Source organism: Rhincodon typus, chromosome 23, assembly GCF_021869965.1.
Source record: "Rhincodon typus isolate 14 chromosome 23, sRhiTyp1.1, whole genome shotgun sequence".
NCBI lineage: Eukaryota > Metazoa > Chordata > Chondrichthyes > Orectolobiformes > Rhincodontidae > Rhincodon > Rhincodon typus.
In genome coordinates this window covers 11,057,679-11,081,346 of record NC_063354.1, presented here as the reverse complement: position 1 = coordinate 11,081,346, position 23,668 = coordinate 11,057,679, and the positions used below count along the sequence as shown (strand labels likewise).

The 23,668-nt window shown below is 39.6% G+C and overlaps 1 protein-coding gene across 1 annotated transcript in view; it reads left to right on the top strand.

Moving 5' to 3' along the window:
- Positions 1–23,668, top strand: part of LOC109928243 (dynein axonemal heavy chain 17-like) — a 334,316-nt gene that overhangs the window by 275,971 nt on the left and 34,677 nt on the right. The window contains exons 50-56 of the mRNA XM_048610756.1: positions 5,503–5,667; positions 6,427–6,567; positions 7,785–7,955; positions 11,896–12,018; positions 17,850–18,043; positions 18,997–19,145; positions 21,851–21,978. Coding sequence (XP_048466713.1) covers positions 5,503–5,667; positions 6,427–6,567; positions 7,785–7,955; positions 11,896–12,018; positions 17,850–18,043; positions 18,997–19,145; positions 21,851–21,978 — 1,071 coding nt within the window. The remainder of the gene's footprint in view (positions 1–5,502; positions 5,668–6,426; positions 6,568–7,784; positions 7,956–11,895; positions 12,019–17,849; positions 18,044–18,996; positions 19,146–21,850; positions 21,979–23,668) is intronic.

Sequence of the window (23,668 nt, the reverse complement as noted above, 5' to 3'; positions counted from 1 at the left end):
TCACCTTAAAAATGTGCCCCCTAGTCTTGAAATCTCCCATCCTAGAGAAAAGACAACTACTATTAGCTCTAACTATGCATCTCATTATTTTATAAACTTCTATCAGGTCGCCTCTCAACATCCTACGGTCCAGTGAAAAAAGTCCCAGCCTATACAGCCTTTCTTTATAATTCAAACCTTCCATGCCTGGCAACATCCTGTTAAGTCTCTTCTGAACCTTCTCCAGCTTGGTAATATCCTTCTTATAACTGGGCGACCAGAACTGGATATGGAAGAAGCCTCACCGATGTCCTGTACACCCTCAACATGACTTCCCAACTCCTATACTCAAGGATTGAGCAATGAAGGCGAGCGTGCCAAACACCTTTTTAACCACCCTGTCTATCTGAGACACAAACTTCAAAGAATTATGTACTTGCACCCTAAGTCCCTCTACTCTACAACATTATCCAAGGCCCTGCCATTAATTGTATACGCCCTCCCCTTGATTGTTGTACAAAATGCAATGCATCATATTTATCCAGGTTGAACTCCATTTGCCATTTTTCAGCCCATTGACCCATTTGGTCAAGATCCCTTTGTAATCTTAGACAACCTTCTTTACTGTCTACTGTGCCACCAATTTTGGTGTCGTCCGCAAACTTACTAACCATGCCCACTATATTCTCATCCAGATCATTTAGGTAAATGACAAACAAAAGTGGACCCAGAACCACTCCCTGTGGAACACTGCTGGTTACAGCCCTCCAGTCCAAAAAGCAACCCTCCACCATTACTCTGTCTCCTGCCATTAAGCCAATTGTGTATCTAGTTGGCAAGTTCACCCTGAATCCCATGTGATCTAACTTTACTAATTTGTCCACCATGTGGAAACTTGTCAAAGGCTTTATTAAAATTCAAATAACAATGTCTGCTGCTCTAACATTATCAATCTTTTGGTAACTTCCTCAAAAAACTCAATCAAGTTTGTGAGACATTATTTTCCTCACACAAAACCATGCTGACTACCCATGATCAATTTTTGCACCTCTAAATGTCCATAAAACCCCTTGCAGAAATATTTGCATTATCTATAATTATGAGTGAGGTTCCTGATGACAGGAGGGTGGCTGATGTACCTTTGTTTAAGAAAGGTTGTAAGGAGAAAATGGGGAACTATCGACCTGTGAGTCTGACTTTGGCTGTGGGTAAATTTTTGGAGGTGATTATAAATGATAGGTTTTATGGACATTTAGAGAGGGGAAAAAATTGATTAGAGAATATAAAGATGGATAGATCTCCGGGACCTGATCTAATGTATCCCAGAACATTGTGGGAAGTAAGGGAGATCTATCCACCTTTATATTCTCTAAGTATTCCTGAACTTCCTGTTCTGTAAAGTGAACTGTTTTTAAAACATCAAAGTTTATTTCCTTGCATTCCCTAGACTCCATTTCTTTCTCCACAGTAAAAACTGACGCAAAATATTCTTTTAGTATCTCTCCCATCTCCTGGTGTTCAACACAAAGACAACTTCCTTGATCTTGAGGAAGCCTTACCCCCTCTCTAGTTACCCTCTTGCTCTTAATATATTTGTAGAATCTCTTTGGATTATCCTTAACCTTATCTGCCAATGCTATCTCATGTCCCCACTTTGCCTTCCTGATTTCTCTTTAAGAATGCCCCTACACACTTTATATTGATCAAGAGATTCAATTGAACCAAGTTGTGTATATCTAAAATAAGATTCTCTTTTATTTTTGACTAGTACTTCAATATCTTTATTTATCCATTGTTCCTTAATCTTACCAGCCTTACCTTTCTCTCTAACAGGAACAAAATGTCTCTGAACTCTTGACATCACACTTTTGAATGCTTTCCTCTTGTCAGATGTCCTTTTACCTGCGGACAGTCTATTCCAATCAACTTTTGAAAGTTCTTGCCTCATAACATTAAAATTTGCCTTACTCCAATTAAAAACTTTAATTTTTATGGAAGACTTATCCTTTTCCATAACCATTTTGAATTTAATAGAATTATGATCGCTAGACCCAGAGTGTCCCCCAATTTTTACTTCAGTCACCTGCCCTGCATTATTGCTCAAAAGGTCTAGCTCCTTCTCTAGTAGGAACATCCACATATTGATAAAGAAGATTTTCTTGAACACATCTGACAAATTCTTCACCATCCAAATTTTTAACACTGTGTGAACCCCAGTCAATGTTTGGAAAATTAAAACCCCCCATTATTACACCCTTATTATGCTTATATATATCTGAGATCTCCCTACATATTTTTTTCTGAATTTCCCTCTTACTACTGGCAGGGAGCTATAGTACAATCCCATCAAAGTGATCTTCCCTTTCTTTTTTGTAATTTCTACCAATATATTTCACTGGACGATTTTTCGGAAATATCTTCCCGAGTTACAGCAGTAATGTATTCCTTAATTATAAGGCCATGCCTCCTCATTTCTTGCCTCCTTTTCTATCCTTCCTCTTGCAACTAAACCCTGGAACATTGAGTTGCCAGTCTTGTTCATCTCTCAACCAAGTTTCTGTAATAGCTATGACATCCCAATACCATGTTCTTAAATAAGGCAAGGCCTGATTAGGGATAGTCAACGTGGCTTTGTGCATGGGAAATCATGTCTCACCAACTTGATTGAGTTTTTTGAAGAGGTGACATTGAAGATTGATGAAGCAGAGTGGTAAACATTGGCACTATGGATTCCAGCCAAGTGTTCAACAAGGTTCTGCATAGTACACTGGTTAGTCAAGTTAGATCACATCAGATCCAGTGGGATCTAACCAATTGGATTCAAAATTGGCTTGAAGGTAGGAGACAGAGGAGGGTGATAGAGGATCGTTTTTCAGGCTGGAGGCCCATGACCAGTCCACTGCTTTTCTTCATTTTATATAAATGATTTGGATGTGAATATAGGAAGTATGGTGAGTAAGTTTGCAGATGACAACAAAATTGGTAGTGTAGTGGACAGTGAAGAACATTATCTCAGAGTACATTGGGACATTGATCAGATGGGCTGATGGGCTGATGGGCTGAGGAATGGCAGATGGAGTTTAATTTAGATAACTATGAAGTGTTGCATTTTGGTAAGGCAAACCAGGGCAGGTATTATGCAATTAATAGAGTCATAGCGTCATTGATTCATATATCATGGAAACAGACCCTTCGGTCCAACTTGTCCATGCTGACCAAGCATCCCAATCTGACCAAGCATCCCAATCTGACCTAGTCCCGTTTGCAGCATTTGGCCAATAGCCCTCTAAATTCTTCCTATTCATATATCCATCCAGATGTCTTTTAAATGTTGTAATTCTACCCACCTCCACCACTTCCTTTGGCAGCTCGTTCCATACACGCACCAGCCTCTGTGAAAAAGTTACCTTTCAGGTCCTTTTAAAATCTTTCGCCTCTCAGCTTAACCTATGCCCTCTAGTTTTGGACTCCAGTGTACTTCACCTAAACTAATATGTTGGAACTGGGGTATTTTGAGTCTGGTAATTGGTAATGAGGCAGCTTTAATAAATGATCTTAAAATCAAAGATCCCATAGGGAAAGTGTTCATAACATGGTATAATTTAGCATTCCTTTTCAGAGCGAGAAAGGAGTGGACTGGGGAAGAAGTTTAGCAAAAAAGACAGTTGATTAACAATAGCTAAGAAAAATATTTATAACTCACAAAGATATATCTCAGTAAAGAAGAAGAATTCGAGGAAAAGAATAAACCAACCTTGGTTAACTAAGGAAGTTAAAGATAGTATCAAATTGCAAAAAATACATTGTGTGGAAAAACTTCAGGAGTAAGCCAGTGGATTAGAAACGTTTTAAAAACTCATAAAAGATTACCGAACAAGAAAAATAAACAGGGACAACACAAATTTTGAGGGTAAACCTGCAGGTAATATTGAAATGATTAGTAAGGGCTTCTTTAAAGATAAAGAGATTGGCCAAAGTGAACGTTGGCCCTTTAGGGCATGAGGCTGGCAAAATAATTGGGAATCAGGAAATGTATTGATAGGGCCTTGGGGCGTTTTGCTAAATAAAGAGACTTAGTGGTACATGTGTACAGTTCCTTGAAAATGGAGTCACAGGTAAACAGGGTGATGAAGAATTAGTTTGGCACATTTGCCTTCATTGGTCAGATCGTTAAGTATAGGAGTTGGGATGTCATGTTGCGGCTGTACGGGATATTGGTGAGGCCACTTAGAATACTGTGTTCGATTCTAGTCACTCTTCTATCGGAAGAATGTTGTTAAACTTGAGAAGGTGCAGAAAAGATTTACAAAGTTGTTGTCGGGACTGGAGGGTTTCAGCTATAGGGAGAGTCTGAATAGGCTGGGGCTATTTTCTTTGGAGTGTCGGAGGCTGAGGGGTGACCTTATAGGGGTTTGTAAAATCATGAGGGGTATGCATAGGGTGAATCGTCAAGTCTTTTTCCTAGGGTGGGGGACTCCAACACAGGAGGGTTTAGGTTTAAGGTGAGAGATTTAAAAAGGACCTGAGGGGTTCTTCACGTAGAGGATGGTGCATACATGGAATGAGCTGCCAGAGGAAGTGGTGGAGGCTAGCACAATTACAACATTTCATCATAGAACCCCTACAGTGTTGAAACAGGCCCTTCGGCCCAACAAGTCCACACCAACCCGCACAGCATCCAACCCAGACCCATCCCCCTATAACCCACCTAAGCCACACATCCCTGAACACTACAGGCAATTTAGCATGGCCAATCCACCTAACCTGCACATCTTTGGACTGTGGGAGGAAACTGGAGCACCCAGAGGAAACCCATGCAGACACGGGGAGAATGTGCAAACTCCACACAGACAGTCACCTGAGGTTGGAGTTGAACCTGGGTCCCTGGCACTGTGAGGCAGCAGTGCTAACCACTGAGCCACTGTGCCACCCTGTTTAAAAGGCATCTGGATGGGGATATGAATAGGAAGGGTTTACAGCGGTATGGGCCAAAGCTGGCAAATGGGACTAGGTCAGATTGGGATGTCTGGTCGATGCAGACAAGTTGAACTGAAAGGTCTGTTTCTGTGCTGTACAAGTCTATGATTCTACAAAGCTGCTTGGTGTAGATAAAGTTCCTGCAGAGAAGCATCTTAAACAGAACTTTTCCTTTGGCAGTTATTCACCACAAAGGTGCTATTAGTGATTTACTGCAGCAATTTATAAATGATAACCTTAATTCAAAAGGAAAGAACATCCTGCATGACCAATCTTTTGCTGAAGTGTTCTGTCAACAAAGAAATTACCCCAATAAAATTATTTGTGGGTAATTGTAGGCATGCTACCTGCAATTTTACATCTTTTAATTGAGAATGATTTTGTAAAATTAGCCCTATTTGATTTAATTCAAGTGTTCTTTTAACAAAAGACAAATTTTAGAGATCACACTCATAGTATGCAATATATCGTGCCACCAGATTCCTACCTATAAAATCAGTTTCATACAGAAAGTTTTGTTAACAATAAATACTCATATGACTTTAGGCAAGACTGACAACACAACAGAATGAATTCAAGATTGTTCTTAAACAATTAGAAGACTCTCTTTTAGCTCGACTCTCAGAAGCTTCTGGAAATTTCCTTGGTGATACAGCTCTGGTGGAGAACTTGGAGACAACCAAACAAACTGCAACTGAAATAGAACAGAAGGTCGGCTACTTAATGTTAAATTTTATCCAGTGTCCATTAATTATTTTTATTCTTTTGGAAATGAGATCCACAGTTAGAAGGATTCCTTAAACCTTTGGAGTAATTCTTAATATACTTGCGTTTTTCTGTCAGAGATAGCAAATAACATTTGATAGGAGACTGTTTCTGTTGCTACTGTTTCAGTAAGGAAATAGTTTCAGAACAGTGGGATAAAATAAAAAGTGCTGGAAAATTTCAGCAGCTCTGGCAATATTTGTAGAGAGAGAAGCAGAGTTAACATCTGGAGTCCAATATAACTCTTCTTTGGAATTTTATAATTTGTTGCAAAGTGAGCTGTAGAAAATATAACTTTGAAACCTGGATAAGAGTAAAGCACTGCAGTTGCTGGAGAACTAACGAGAAAGTGCTGGACGGATGTGGTAGCAACAGTGGAGACAGAAACTGGATTTAATGTTTCCAGTCCAATGACTCTGCTTTAGAACCCAAAAAGGAGTCACTAAACTCAATATGTTAACGTTAATTTCTCTCGCACTATCTGTTCTTATTCCTAACCTGTCCTCACGCCAGATGAATCTATAATAGGATAGAATACATTTTCAAACTCATCATGTTACATGCTTTAACTAAATAACCAAATATTTTTAATGATTCTGTACAATATCATTGTGCATTAAATTTAGGTTCCATATGTCTCCCTTAGGTAACCATTATTTAGTGTAAATGAATCAGTTGATGTATAAATTGTTGGTTTTTATACAGGTGGCTGAAGCAAAAGTAACAGAGGTTAAAATAAATGAGGCAAGAGAAAACTACAGAACTGCTGCCCAGAGAGCATCCTTACTCTACTTTGTTATTGATGACCTGAATAAGATCAATCCTATTTACCAGTTCTCTCTCAAGGTAAATGTCTGTTGAGCCCAATCATATTTGTTAGAGGCATGAGCCATATTTAAACATAAAGTTGACAAGCTCACAACATTACCTGTACTCTTAGTTGACAAGTTCATTGAGGGTAATCTGTAGATGAGAAATCATTGCTCTCATTTAAAGATAGTTTACACCTCTCCCAGTGAAGTGCAACTTTGAGCGCGCTCAACGGAATAAGCAAAATGACAGGCTAAAATAATCAGCACACTTTCACAATTTTCCAGCTCTGCTTTAGAAATATTGGTGAAGGAAGTCAACCAAGGAAATGCTGTCATCCTCACTGTCGGCATCAAAAGAGTTTCCTGGCAAGCTTTATTTCATCAGTAGACAGGTGATAAAACTGGTCAAACCAAAAGGCATTATGTCCAGGACAGGTCACAGGGAAGAAATAAGTTTAAAAATTTCTAGCAGCATCTGCAAAGGGAGAAACAAAGTTAATGTTTTGAGTCCAATGATTGTTTGTCAGAATCTATTTTCTCATGCCAAACTCAATCTTGAGTAAAAGTCAGTTCTTTTTTGTGGTGTGATTATTAATTAACTGATAATTAGTTTGGTTTATTAAATAAATGGACACATAGGACTAACATGGACAAAACGATCTATCATGATGTCTTCAAGAAAGAAAATCAAGTGCATAGCTCAATCTAAATCACAGAAAAAGTGGCAGAATGGGTAAATGACCAGAGGAAAAATGGTCAAATTATCAACTGTTCTGACAGTTTAACATGGGGTCATTGAACTCAACACTTTAACTCTACTTCTCTCTCTACAGATGGTGCCATATTTGCTGAGTTTCTCCAATACTCTGTTTGTGATATAAACACAGTTCTACATTTTAACTTCCACGCACCTTCCACACTACCAGTGTTTACTTATACTTTGTAAGAAAATTGAATTTTCATTCATTTCTTTTCATTCTGATATCAAACCAAATGTATGCGACAGTTCTCCAGAGTTCACTTTGATTTCTCCTCAGTGTTCCAGATAATTCCTCAAGTTATAATTTCATGAGAATCCTTCCATTATCTTTTGGCTAATCTGCAGGTTGATTGTGTATTCTGAACCTTGTGTTCATTTACAGACAACATGCAATTTAATGTGATTTTTAGAACTGTTATGCTGAAGTAGCTCATAATTAATATGTGAACTTTTATATAAAAACCTATATAATTGTTTGTTTTATTATTTAGGCTTTTCATGTCACGTTTGAGAAAGCCATTCAACGCTCAGTACCAGCAGATGATGTCAAGGAGCGTGTCCTCAATCTCACTGATGAAATCACCTATTCTGTTTTTGTGTATATAACCAGAGGTCTATTTGAAAGAGATAAACTCATCTTCACAGCTCAAGTTGCTTTTCAGGTATATCAGTGCTTGATTTCAGTTAGGGGAGCTAGCATGTATCATACTCTTTAAAAAATGTATGTACTTCTCGTATTATGCTAAGAATTTGTTTTTTCATCCTTATTTGTTATCATCTGCAGAGCACAATATTATTTCAGACCCTCAATAATGCAACTGAATCCAAAGATAAAGTATGGTAGGTTTCCTTTCAGTGTACCTATGAATGGGTAGTGACTCATTTCTCTTCTCCAGGCCAATGGTTTTGCTCAGGATAACTCCAAATGTCCTGCCTCTGGTTGAGCTCTGTGTCTCAAAAGTAAGCAAATCTGAAGTGTTACGTCTGAAATTGTGCTTTCAGCTTTCAAGATTGGGACTTTCAAACTGCTCCTGAAGCTAGGTGCCCAAGAGCATAAATTAACAAAACATGAGGCAGGAGGCCACATCACTTCACTAAAATGACAATAATGATCATGTGTCTGTATCCACAAAGCACAGAAAATTATCTCTATTTTAGAGCTTATGTAATATGAGCATGTAATACTCTTTTCCAACTTCAACTTTCATTTGTTTTATTGTTAACATTTTTATTGTCTGCGGATATGATGAGGATCTTTTAGTTGCTAAATATTATTGCTTTGTTGATCTTCTTTATCATTTTTCAGATTTGCACCTCAAATGTTTTTTAAGATGTTCATGGATTTCCAGGTTGCAATACACTCCTCTGTAGTATTAATAAATGAAGCATAAAGAAAACAATTACACAACAATGTAACAAAATTATACTGCAAAGTAATGGAAAGCACAAATCAATTCAAGGGAGCTAAATATTTTAGGAGATGAAGAGGAGAATGATACAGAAATTAAATCAGAACATAGAATTAGGACAGTGAAAAATGTACCCCTGGAAGAAATTGCAACAGGTCATGGAAAATTCAAGTCCACATCCAGGATGTGTCATTGGAATCATTTTGGAGAAAATAATAACATTTTTGACAAGAGAAGTGGAGTAATTAATGGTTCATTTTGTTCAAAGCAAGAACAGATTGGACAAGGAGCACAAGAAGATGAAATTAATTTTGGTTTTTGATTTCACTGTGACATAATTAGTAGATTGATACAGAAGTACAAAATATCGAGGAAAGCAATTAGCATGTTCATAATTTTGCATATTTTGCCAAAGTCATCTTGTATATCTTTCTCAGGAGAAATGTGCAGTTTTGTCAAATATTTTGCATTCAGAAGTTAAGTCAAGCAGGATTTAAAAGCAGAAGTTGCTAGAAAAGCTCAGCAGGTCTGGCAGCATCGAATAGAATTTTGTAGAATCCCTACAGTGTGGAAACAGGCCCTTTGGCCCAACAAGTCCACACTGGCACTCAGAGCATCCCCCTAATCTACACATCCCTGAATGCCACAGGCAATTTAGCATGGCCAGTCCACCTAACCTGCACATTTTTGGGTTGTAGGAGGAAACTGGAGCTCCTGGAGGAAACCCCTGCAGAGAATGTGCAAACTCCACACAGGCAGTTGCCTGAGGGTGGAATTGAACCCAGATCCCTGATGATGTGAGGCAGCAGTGCTAACCACTCAGCCACCGCGCTGCCCCAGCATCTGTGAAGAAAAAAATCAGAGTTAACGTTTCGGGTCCGGTGACCCTTCCTCAGAACTGATGGTAGCTGGGAAAACGTCAGTTTATATGCAGAAAATAGGAAGGGGGATGGGGTAGTGAGTAAACGATAGGATAAAGGATAGAGCCCTAAGAGAGAGAAGAGCAGTTGGATAGACAAAGGAGTTGATAACGATCTGGCTAGGAGGGTGAATAGCTGATAATGGTGACTGTTAGTGACTGTCAATAGATAGTGTGTAAATGGCAGGCTATGTGATAACAAGGCCTGGTGTGTGAGGTAGGAAGCTAGAACATGGGAGAGTTTAGGCCCTAAAATTATTGAACTCTGGGAGGTGTAGCACTTCCTGCAGTTGCAGGAAAAGGTGCCGGCTGTGGTGAAGTTAAAGGGAATGTGGAGTGGATGACGGAGTCATGGAGAGAGCAGTCCCTACAAAAGGCAGATAGGGGTGGGGAAGGAAATATCTCTTTGGTTGTGGGGTCGGATTGTAGGTGGAGACAATGGGTCAGCTGGGGCAGTCAGGTTTGTGGATTTTGTGAAGAAGATAGAAACGGGCGGTGTGGGGTTGGGGAACGATTTATTTCAAGCCCCATCTCCTACAGCTACCTGGACTATACCTCCTCTTACCCATCCTCCTGCAAGAATGCGATCCCATACTCCCAATTCTTCCGCCTCTGCCACATCTGCTCCCAAGATGGAATGTTCCACTCCCGCACATCCCAGATGTCCTCCTACTTAAAGGACCATAACATCCCCACTCCGGTGATTGAAAATGCCGTCAACTGCAACTCTTGCATTTCCCGCACTTCTACCCTCACACCACCTCCCCTCAACAAAAATAAAGACAGAATCCCCTTAGTCCTCACATATCACCCCACCAACCTCCGTATGCAGTGTGTCGTTCTCCGCCACTTCCACCACCTACAATCCGACCCCACATCTCTGCCTCACTTCCATTCAAGGCCCAAAACAAACCACCTGTATTAGACAGGGGTTTACCTGCACATCCGTCAACTTGGTCTACTGTATCTGCTGCTCCTGATGTGGCCTCCTCTATATCGGTGAAACCAAACGTAGACATGGAGACCATTTCGTAGAGCATCTGAGCTCTGTATGCGACAAATGACAACACTTTCTGGTCGCCAACCATTTTAACTTCCCCTCCCACTCCCTGGGTGACATGTCCATCCTGGGCTTCCTCCAGTGCCACAATGACACCACCCACAAACTGGAGGAGCAACACCTCATTCCGCCTCAGCAGCCTAAAGCCCAATGGCCTAAACATGGAATTCACCAGTTTTAAAATCACCCCACCCCCGGCTTCATTTCATGTCCAACCAACTCTCCCTCTCATCCCTGCCTCCTTGACCTGACACAACCTGTCCATCTTCTCTCCCACCTATCTGGCCCAGCCATCCCACTGACCAATCCCCACCACTCCCTAACTGCACTCACCTATCACCATCCCACCTACCTTCCCCAACTCCATTCCTCCTCTCTCTATTTATTTCTGAGCTCCCTTCCCCCTCCCCATTTCTGAAGAAGGGTCCTGAACCAAAACATCAACTTTCTTGTTCTTCTGATGCTGCCTGGCCTGCTGTGTTCCTCCAGCTTCACACTGTGTTGTGTCTGCAGATAATATGACACAGAATGTCACCATCTCCTTACCTGAGCTCAAATAATCTGAATGTATTGAGTATCTTACACAACAGGCTGTTAATTCTGGTGCATTGTTCATGAAACAGCTGAACTGGATTTCGAGGCACAAGAAACCATTGAGTAGATAACAGCAGACAGAGTACAGAGTTTTCAGGCTGACACCCAAAGACGCTGTGAAACACAGGACTTACAGAATGGGTACTGCACAATTGAAGAACTGTGAATGTATTTTATCAGAAATATGAAATGTTTGCTTAATTTGATTAAAGGTCAGAGACTCAAAGGAATTTGGTACATTTGTACTTGGTGTACTGGCTGGCTTGCTGTAGTCATCTAACTTCTAATTCTGTTGTAAGAGCCAGGTAGGGTCAGCTATGCACTTGGAATGCTTTCTAGGCCTTAGGCATCCATCTGGGATAGTGAACACTTTTTATCACTCATGTTGCCAACTCAATTGAATAATGGTGATGGGACTATCAAAGAAATCAAAGCAAAAAACACCAGTAATTGTAACGTCCAAAATGACATGGTAAGTTTTGAGTTTTAAAATCCTTTATTGAATAGGTACTTTGTTAAGTTATTGCCATATGGCTTAAAGATAAGTTCAATACTGTTCAATAAATGGAAGCATATCTTTGCCATTCAGAAATTACCATTATTAATATTCTGCCTCATAGGTATTTTTAACGAAAAAAGAAATAAACCCAAATCATCTTGACTTTTTGCTGCGATTCCCATTTAAAGCTGGTGTTACAAGCCCTGTTGACTTCCTTTCACACCAAGGATGGGGTGGAATCTTGGTATGTGGTTATGTACAAAGTGACATTGTTTTCTGATATTTGTGAGCAAGATGATGAATGTAATAGTTTATCTGTGCAAATTGAAAGGCTTTTATAAGCATAGCGTAAATATGCTGTTTTGTATACTGAGGCAAATCAGTAATAAGAAAACCATAGAATTAACTAAGATGGTGTCTTGAAAGTATTTTAAAGGAAATTGGCTGCATCACAAAGATTAATCTGGATTGAAATTGTATAAGAAAATATGGTTTGATCCCCCTGGGCTTAGAAAAATCAAACAGGAGAGCACACTTGATGGGGTAAAAATATGTTGCTACTTCTATTTAAAGCCAAAAGGTAGCAATGGAGTTGTAATGTATGCAGGAGATTGGCCCCAAATTGGACCCTATCAAAATAATCTGAGCATTCCCTGAAGAATGATGAGTATTCAGCATGCAATACAATATACTGAAAGAGTACTGCCTAATAATTTTGCTTCAGGAACATCATACCATGATTTCCTTGAAACACAAATCTATTGTTCCATGCAAGAGTGTACATTTCTGTGTAATTCAATTACCTCTTAAATTATTCATCTAGAAATACAATTGTTCTTCCAGTGAATTAATTAAACTTCATCTGCCACTGTGGATCTCCTTGGGTTTATGGAGTCATGACTCAAAACCAGAGATGTCACTTTCCTTTTGGCATTTTGCTGCTGCATGTGATGTTTTTTCCCGATATTGCAACCATGAGTCTCCTGTTAATTTACGCTGTCAGATCTTGATTTAGATAAAACCAACTCTTGAGTAGTTAACCATTCTTGGTTCCAAATATCCATGCTGTCTTAGGAAATAGGAGCAGTAGCCATTCAGCCATTTGATCCTGTTCTGCCATTCGTTAGGATAATAGCAGATCTTCTTACTTCACTTCCACTTTCATCCTCATTTCTCTCCACTTTTCACAATATCCCTATATGCCATGTTTCCTTTAGAATCTGAGAATCCAGCAATTGCTGTCTTGAAAATACTCAATGATTGATTATGTATAACATTCTAGGTAAAGAATTCAAAATGTCCACAACCTTGTTAACAAAAATATCTCCACATCTCGGTCCAACCCTTTATTTCTGAGACCGTGATCCCTAGTTCATGATTCTCCAGCTAGGATAAACATGCTCCTTGCGTCTGCCCAGGATTATCCAACCTTTCCACATGGGGGTCTACATTTAAATATTTTTCTCATTTGGAGTTATGAGCAAATTTCAGAAAGAGAAGTTTTAGCACAGCAGTAAACATGAATTTCAAAGAAAAATTATCCATTGCAATTAATCAATAATTTACATGAGAAAATAATATAAATGGTCAATGAAATATTCCAAGCAACAGAGCCAACTAATAAAAATTTGTTTTGCCTTTCCAGTCAAGAAACCTATCTAGGATAAAACAGAATAGAAACTCCGTCCTGGTACCCAGTGGTGAGGCAGGGGACCAGCACTAAGATAAGGAGTTGGATTTAGCTAACACCAAACTTGCATTCACCTGTGTTGGGAAGCACTGTGATTTGGCCTTGGTAGAATTCATGTGAATTTGAAATGGCTTGTCTTTCAGTGTGGATTTTCCTCCTCTTCCAGCCAGCTTGTGGATATTTGGTTGAGGAGGAATGATGGGTATGTGAGTTCACTCTGTCTCTGGTTTCACACACTCTCTCCATCTCCCACGTGCTCACATACTTTCTCCCTCACTCATACACATTTTTCCCTCTCCCTCCCTCTCACCTTCTACTATTCTCTCTCATACATTTCCCCTCCCACCATTTCCTTCTGTCCCAGCCTCATACTCCCTTAACACCCTTAAAACCCTCCCTCGCTCCATCCTTCACACTCTCTCTCACACCACTCTCCCTACTATCCACTGTCCCTCCTTTCCACTTTCTTTTCCTGCTGACATACATTCACTCTGGCACATGCTTACCCATGGTCCCCTATCCCAAGCACCTTACTCCACAATTCTTGACAATTTCTTCTAGGCTACGTGAGCTAGGATGAGAGAATGTTCCACCTCAGAGTTTGCCTGCGCTGTACTTGCCTGGCTAGCATTGGTCCCTTGCTGTCTCTTTCTCATCCTACACTATTGCAAACTCACTGAGACCATTGCTCCCATTGTGCAGACGTGAAGCTTCATGAAGCTACTAGTCACACAGCTCACAGCTCCTCCTATCAGAAGCTGTTTCTCTTCCTCATTTATGGAGACAAAATGCGAAACCGCTTCTAATTGGAAGAGAATCTCCTTGCAAAATCTTCCACTCATACTTTCTACATTCTGAACAAAGACTTGGCAGGTCATGTGGGAACCTCTAACGGCCCATATTGTGGCTCCCAGCCCTTTATGGACAAGCCTGATCTACACTGTCATGCCCCTTATGAATTTTGTTTCAATTAAGTCACCTCTCACTCTTCTAAATTCTAGGATTTATGAGCCCAGCTGACCCCAGTATTCCTTGTAAGACAATTCTCCTATCTCATTAATTAGTCTACTTAACGTTTGTTCTCCTGTTACTAAGGAAGGATGATCTTTCCTTGGTTGTGAGACCAAATGTGGACATGGTATTTAGTATTTTCAATGAAACAGTCCAAATACAAGTATTACTAGAGCCAGATTTTGTTTTTTTTAAATGTAGATTTGCACAGTAATAAAGGTCATGTGCTAAAACAAGACCAATGTATTTGCCAAATAAGAAATTTTACAAACACCAGCTCAAGCAGCTGAATGGCCTACTCCCGTTATGATATAATCGTTCACTCAATGTAATGGTACCAAATTTGGAAAATACCAAAAGGTGCTCTCCTTGGGTATAATTTTCAGTCTTTTGTTCAGGGACTCAGCTAAGCCTTGAATTAACTGTTTATGTAAGGCTTGAAATTACAGTTGAGGTATGACCTATATGAACAATGAAACAAGGTCAAGGCTCTGATTGCCCTCCTGTTTCCATATTTTGAACTCGCAAGCTTTCAGAGCTCACTCCTTCTTCAGGGGTTAGAGGCACTGACACCTGAAGGAGGAGTAAGGCTCCAAAAGCTTGTGTTTTCAAATAAACCTGTTTGACTATAACCTGGTGTTGTGTGATTTATGACCTTGTACACCCCAGTCCAACACCACACCTCTACATTATGTTTTGAACTGACAGCAACAAAAATATACCAAGAACCCAAAATGAAAAAAAAACTGAAAGGAAATATTAATAAACTGAGCAGACCTTTATCTAAGGAGTGAATCACTTGTCTCCTATTCTGTCACACAATAGATTACCTCCACAATCATAGGTTTGTTTTGCAACAGTGCTTTCTTTTCAAATGATTACTTTCTGATTGTCAGGGGAAGTAAATGAAATGTAAAACTCTTAAATTAATAGCAAAAAGCCATATGTTTTTCAGTTAGCCGGATAAGAAGAACTGTTTTCTTATATCCATAAAACATTCTTTCCTGTGAAGGATTTGCTGGTCTATCACTCAATCAACATGCATTTAGCTGTTTTATTAATGTCACATATTCCGCACATTGATAAATTAGCAAGAAATCATACTGTTTCATACTGATGGTCTAACCGTTCAAAAGACCTTTGTATGGTAAACATTGATTTCCAAGGGAACAGCATTAGATGTACTTGATTTCCTTTATAGCAAATATCCTAACTAGTGTAAAGTTCAGCATCAGCATTATGCACTTGATGCACTTACTCACTATTTACCTCTATAGTTAGCTTGTTTGAATTGAAACAAAGTGTTATTAAATTCCAGCAAAGTTGTGCGTAGAAGCTAGAACATCGTTTTAAGACTTCAAAGAACCAAAAAGTGTCTTCTACAGGCTGCCATAGCCCCAACATGACCACAGTCACTGGGGTTTAATGAGTGTTATAAGCTCACAGCAGGCTCCTGACAGTATCCACACCAGCAAAAGCCCACTTGTTACTCCAGGAAAATATAGATGATCTGCAATGTAATTGCTGTCTATGCACAACAAAAGGCATGGAGCCACTTAAAAGGTAGATGGATTTCAAAGAAGTAGTTGATTCAAACTTAAAGACCTCAGTGGAGCAAAAGTCAATAATTTGGGCCAAATTAAACAGAGAGATGGCACAATTAGCCCATTCTATGCATTCATGCAGTTTGGGATCTTCTTTCTGTTAGCACTGGGCTTTATCTAGCAGTCCCAAGCTTGGAATATATTCTCTCAGAGATGGTGATCTTGAGCTGGACGTAATTTAGCCACACACACACACGCACACACACACACACCGCCCCCCCACTCCCTCCACCCCCACCACCCCGCAGGGCAGGCAGCCTCCGTGAAGAAAAAAAAGAATTAACGTTTCGGGTCCGATAACCCTTCCTCGGTTCTGAGGAAGGGTCACCGGACCCGAAACGTTAACTCTGTTCTTTTCCTTCACAGATGCTTCCAGACCTGCTGAGCTTTTCCAGCAACTTTGTTTTTGTTCCTGATTTACAGCACCCGCAGTTCTTTTGGTTTTTATACCATAAGGCTCTTCTTGCCAAGCAAACAGTTGGAGCCCTTATAAAACTCACATAAGGGCCTCAGCCCACCAGTGTTGGGATTATCCCAACTGAGAGCAGCCTTGCATCCATGTTATATGCCCTACAAATCAATCTATACCAATAACTTGTCAACTGGCAGAGTTGGGGGACTGTATGAGGCCCTTGATCAAAGCCACTCAGTGCGGGCTACTGGGAGCCACCCCCTGTTTTTACTTCCTCTGTTCCCACTCATCCTGTGACCCCAAACCCAAGAACCCTCCCCTCTCTCCTCCACATACCAATTCAAAAATAGGAGGCATATTTTTAAGGTTAGAGCAGAAAGATTTAAAAGGACAGGGGGCAACTTTTTTTACACTGAGTGTAGTTCGTGTGTGGAGAACTGCCAGAGAAAGTGGTGGATGCAGGTATAGTTACAACGTTTAAAAAACATTTGGATAAGTTCATGAATAGGAAAGGCTTGGAGGGATATGGGCCAAGCGCAGGCAGGCGGGACCAGTTTAGTTTGGGAACATGGTCAGCGTGGACTAGTTGGACTGTTTCCATGCTGTATGACTCTATGACGTACCAAAAGTACTCTTCTGAAGGTAGCCGAATCCTCCTCCATGGTGCAAAAGCTGCTGGCCAGTCAGAAGCTGATGATTGCACAATGCTCACTTTTCATTCACAATTTCTCAGTGGTGGAATTTGAGGGAGACTGTGTCCATATGCAACCGCACCTGGACAACATTCCGAGATTTGGCTGATCAGTGGCAAGCAACATATGTTTGGCCAACGTTTCTCACTTGGCAGGACTTCTGTGTCTGGTATCTTGGTTTCGGCTGAAGACTGCTGGTGGTCTCTCTATTGTCTGATTTGATACATGTTTAAGTGGGAAAAGGCAATGCAGGTCTCTATGATCTTGAGTCTGCTGTTGAGATCCCCTGTGCCTCAATAAGATTCCACATAATGAGTTTTAGTAAGCGGTACAGATGGGAAGAAAACCTAACTGATAGCATTTGCATGTGGTGAAAAGGTCTTGGCAGTTCCAATGGGGAGTAAAATCACAACTGGGGAAGTGAGATGGTGGCAAGCCTCTGAGATTGTCATTCCTCACTTTAAAGTCTTTTTGTTACCGAACGTATGGAGCAGGTAAATGAAAGATTTTCTGGACTACTTTTCTCTGAAATACAAACACAAGAAGGTAAAGCAAACCATTATTGGGTCAGTTTAATATGCAGTTTTCAAAATAAAACTTTAGATCGTATTCATCACTTAAAAATGTATTTGTTGTAAATCTCATCATATGAATTTTACTTGAAAGGTCTTGGCAGAAATGGAACAGTTTAAGAATCTTGACAGTGACATAGAAGGTTCAGCCAATCGTTGGAAAAAAATTGTGGAGTCAGAAGCTCCAGAGAAGGAGAAATTGCCACAAGAATGGAAAAATAAAGGGCCAATGGAGAAACTCTGCATGATGCGATGTATGAGACCGGACAGAATGACATATGCTGTTAGGTGCTGTATCATAGTCTGATGGTGTATCATTGTAAAATATACATTAATTTGAAAATAAGTATTGTTGTTAGTGGAGGATGCCAGTGGGTAACTTTGGAAAATGTTTATTCTCCAAGCAATACGGGTAAGAAGTCAACATGTTCGGTTATAATTCCATAACGTGTATTACTATTCACAATTCCTCACGTAGTGAAGCAATGGTGTCCAAATGCAGCAAGACTAATGGTATTCAGACTCAGGCTGACAATTGGCAAGTAACATTCACTAGACTTAGTGCTGGACAACGATCATCTTCAGAAATAAAACTAGTCTGATTCTGAACTGAAACAGATTCTAAACAAGGCCTCACACCTAACATGCATTATCTGACCTAAAATGTCACCTCTTCTTTACACTGATAAAACCTTTAGTTCTTTCAGGACCGTGGCTTGAAAGGAATTCAGGGATTTACGTATACATATTAATCAAATAAAACCTTCTAACTGATTAAAGATTTAACAGCATTTTAGGTTTGTTTAGTACATCCTCATCAATGGTATGAACCTTTGATCTTTTACTTATAAATTCTGTGTCTGATACTACCTCTCTCACTAACACCTGAAGAAGGATAGCTTGTGTTTTCAAATAAACCTGTCGGACTATAACCTGGTGTTGTGTGATTTCTGACTTTGTCCACCCCAGTCCAACACCGGCACCTCCACATCATGGCCATCTGAAAGCGTTCCCTGTGGTGGCAAAAATACACAGGCAAGAACAGAGGGCAGCAACAGAAGAGGAAGGGAACTTCAAAACTGAGGGTGAGGGATTTGAAAAGGGGAACCAGCTAAGGAAGTCCTCATCGCGGCAATTGATAGCAGAAACTTTAATAGTGAGAATGGATGCTGGGATTTCAATTTCAAACTTTCAATTTCAAAAGTTTAACATATCATACAATATTACTTGGAATTTTACAGTGGCTTTGTGGAGGAGAAGCTTGGAGCTAAATATGTGGAGGGTCGTAGTATGGAATTTGCAAAATCATATGAAGAAAGCAGTCCTTCCATTCCAATATTCTTCATTCTCTCACCAGGAGTTGATCCACTGAAGGATGTCGAGGCACTGGGTAGGTGCTTTAATTAAGACAACTAATTTATGCAAATTTGTGGAAGGATTCAAAACTCTGGCCCCAATTTAACTGGGAGATTTTGGTTTGATATCAATTTAAAATTTACATGCTGCTGAAATTTCAAGGCCCAACATATTTTAACTCTCAGACATCATTTCAATTTCACCAGCTGATCTGTGTATGAAAGTCAATAAAAGGGGCATTACTTCTCCCACACAATGAACTGATATGTGTGCAGGAACAGTTACAGTGACTCATTCTGCAGGGCTCCCGTTCATCAGTATGATAGGGAGAAGACGGTTGAAATTGGGGCAGAGGAGGCTGAAGGGGGAGCAACATATCCATAATACTACTTCAAGCACCTTGTCATTTTGCTGGTTACTGTGGTTTCTGTGGCATCAGGATCCTGCATCCTCACAGGCACAGGTAATGAATTTATATCTCTTTCCAAGACAAAGAAATAGGCTACAACCTTGATCCTGCACCAGCATTATACTATGCCACTAACTTGTGAGAAAGTTGAATCTGAAGAAGTTCTGCTATTGCTAAGTGTCTGCAAGTGCCCATGGAGTGATTCTGGTAGTGTTGTACATTCATGGACTTAGCAAACAGTGTTGTTTGTATCCTCACACTGTTTGCATAGGAGGTGACCATTCCATCTAAAGGCTGGAATAGGTGTGAGAGTTGTAGTGACAGAACCTCTTAGTCAGTAGTATGATAGTGCAATGCAGCAGATGGAATGGAGAAGAAAAACTTTGCACATTGCAGTTGGCCGTGTTGCGAAGATACTTTCATGTTTTCTGACAGTGACAGTAGAAGGAAACAAAAACTAGCAGCAGGAGTAGACCATTAAACCTGCTTCACCATTCAATACAGTTAATATTGATCTTGAGCTTCAATGCCACTTTTCCAGCCATTCCTCACATTCCTTCATTTCTTCACAGAGTCAAAATCTGTCTATTGCAGCCTTTAATGTATCCAGTGGTGGAGGATTCAGAATCTATCCAGATTCAGAATTACAAAGCTTCACCATCTTTGAGTGAAGTAATTTAACCTCATCTCTGTCCAAAATGATTGGTTGCTTATCCTGAGACTCTGTCTGCATGTTTAGATTCCCTGAATTGCAAAAGTAATCTCTCAATGTCTACTAATCAAGTTCCTTGAGAATCTTGCATGCTTCCAGGAGAACACCTCTAATCTCTCTCCCTTCTTAGTTGCAGTGAGATATTTTCTGACCAACCTGTTCAGAGATGTCATTACACACCTCTGGAGCAGGTGGGACTTGATCCCCAAGCTTCTGGGCTCAGAGGTAGAGATACTATCACTGTGCCACAAGAGCCCTCTAAACTACAAAGAATATCCCCACATCGTACAGTCCTGGTACATCATTAGACCAGTTGTGGCAGTCTAATCTTATTTATTTGAAGGAAGCTCCTTAGTGGACCAATTGCTGCCCCCAGATCTCATGTACGGCACCACATCAAAGTTTAAGTTCTAGAAACATTGAACTTAGGAGTACGCCTTTCTGTCCTTTGAACCTGCTCCATGATTTGATAAGATCATGGCCAACGTATTATGGTCTCAAAGTATAAAGTTGTGTTTCATATAACAGGACACCCAGATCACTCTGAACCATCGAGTTCAGCATTCTCTCCATTTAGATTTTCTATAAATTTTCTATTTTCACATTTTCCCACATGATACTCCATCAGCTAAATTTTTGCCTACTTGCTTATCCTAAACATATTCCTTTGCAGGCTTATTACCTCCTCTTGACACCTTAATTACCTATATATCTTGCTGTCACCAGTCTATTTAGCCACCATACTTTCAGTCCCTTCATCCAAACTGTTGATGTTAGGAGTAAGTAGTTGAACCCCCTGCACTATGCCCCCTACAAGTTACAACATAACTTAGCTAACAAATCCTTTACCCATGCTAATATCCTAACCCCTATGCCATATGTTCTTATTGTGTGTAGTACCATTTTAGGGGTTAAGATATTATTCTGAAATGCCTTTCTGAGCAAGTGGCTATATATGTCAGAGCAAGTGTGGCTGAGCAGAAAGTCATTCTTGGCTTTCTGAAAGCAGAGATCAGAGGGAAGGTTGGTGTAAAGAAGAGCATATGGATATGAAGTAAGAGATCCATGGTCACTCCAACAAGAGCTTACTCAACATATTAATTCTCAGGTGAAATGGAAGTTGGATATTGGCATAAAGCAAAAGCAGAATCCTCAATGTTCTCAGTGATATTGGATCAAATGGACTTTGTAATAAAGTATAATATCAACATTAGGAACGTCTTTACAGACCATTCAAAAAAGCAGGCAAGGTATAGGGTTATTAGTTGCCATAAGTTCCAAGATTGATGTGACTTGAAAAATTTTATTTGCCCATTAACCCTATTCCTCATGATTAGATTGATATCTACGTCAAATGTAATTGTTATAGTAAACTGTTCTCATTGTTTAATAGTCTTTCTAAGCTCAATGCTGTTAAACTATTTTTGTATATATTAGTGTGTGTATTAAAACTATACATAAGTACATCTATGTTTTCAAAGGGGATAGTATCAAAAACTTTTCTTCTGACAATGGCAAATTTCATAGTGCACTCTGAAGATAATATATGTGTTCTTATGTACATGCTGCCTGGGTGGAAGCTTTAACACAGGTTTATAATTTTTTTATTTGTTTATAGGCAAGAAATTGGGCTTTACCATTGACAATGGCAAATTTCATAACGTATCATTGGGACAGGGGCAGGAGATAGTGGCAGAACAAGCTTTGGATGAAGCAGCTGCAGATGGACACTGGGTTATTCTTCAGGTAATAACATTTAAAGTCTCAATGTTATGTTCATATAAAACTACACGTTCAGTCAACCAAATAACCATTTTCTTTAGCTGCTTTAAAAAGGTTAGATCGAAGGTCAGCCAAAAAATCTTGACAGTTTTTTATTCACTTCACAATTTTAAAAATAGTCATTTTTTTTCCATCTTTTCCACTGAGTTTAAACTTTGTCCAATTATTTTATAGCAAGGTGAATCACATTTTAATTCAGAATGTTGCAAGATATTTGATTAAATAAGGGTAAAATGCAGGCAGAGTTATTTGATTTTGTTTATTTGCTTTATTTACTCCCCTAAATACATGAAACATGTTAGTTCTGTTTTTAAAAGAATAAAATTAGACAAAGTTTGTAGGGACATGATAAGTAGCCCGTCTGTGACTCTATGCTTAAGAGCATCTCAAACTGACAATAGTGAAATCCTTTAGCTCAGACTAAAAGACCAGTAGACTAAAGGCAAGACACAGCAAGGCAAGGCAATGCATGGATGCTGCCAGCAGCCCTCAGATGCAGCCTGGTTCATTACATAAGCTGATGACAGTCATTTGTGCAAAATGTTCCTGCTGCAGCCTTTTCAATACTAGTGACTGGTGTGCCCTGAAATACAAGTCTACCCTTCCTAAGCAGCTTACCAGTATATTGAAGGGCTACCATAATGGTTGTGCTGGATTGTCAGATGCTAGATTGATGAAGGGTGTGTGTGGCTGGTGCGTATAGATCATGCCCTGAGATGTTATTGCCCAGCTCCAGCGTAGATTTCCACCACATATCCATGCTGGTTTTCTTATTGGGTTTTCCCGACATCTAGCTTGGATGGTGAGATTTGTAAGATGGGAGGCTGAACATTAATTTGGCAAGTTGTAGTATTGACAAGACATTAAACAAGCATTAATTCATGCCAATTCATGAGAATCTGACCATGCCACTTGTGAATGTATAAAAAATGGAGCAGGTTGATTTCAATGTCAAGATGGACCTCACTAAACGTCTTGTCCAATTCTGTCACATCCCACAGCACTCAGACTCCTATAAGATTCATCCTTAGTGTCTAACATTTTAAAAAAAATGGAATAAAGGGTAAAAAATATTGTTGTTACAGGGATATTTCCTTGAAGTACAATTTGTAGCAATCAGTAAAGCCAGAGGGTTGCGAGCAAACAATATTGTTCTTGGCAAAGGAAATTCGACCAAATAAATTATGAAATCTCTGGGCCCATCACAGATAACATCGCAGGGTCCACACTGTGTATAATACAATGCTTTTTAATATCTGCAACATAAAGATTACAAAAACCATCTATAATATTTCAACCAAGGACATGAACATGCCCTGTTGCCGACACAAAATGACCTCTTGTCCAGAATGAAAGTTAAATAACCAGTAGTAAAAGAAACACTGATCTATAAGACAATTGTAACTCTTCTAACAATGCACACAAACCATGCCTTAAATCTAAATTGTCACAGATTTAGTCTATGTAGATTTTAGTTTGATTGTTACAGTAAAGGTGTTCGAATGAGAAATCTTGTGCGATTTATTCTATTGGTTGCTTGCACCTTAATTTTTTTAAATTGTCAGTCTCCCTGAGGATCCTAACACTTTGTCCTACTGTGTAATTGCTGTTGGGGGAATCTTTAAACCACTCCCATGAGTGATTTCCTTCCTTT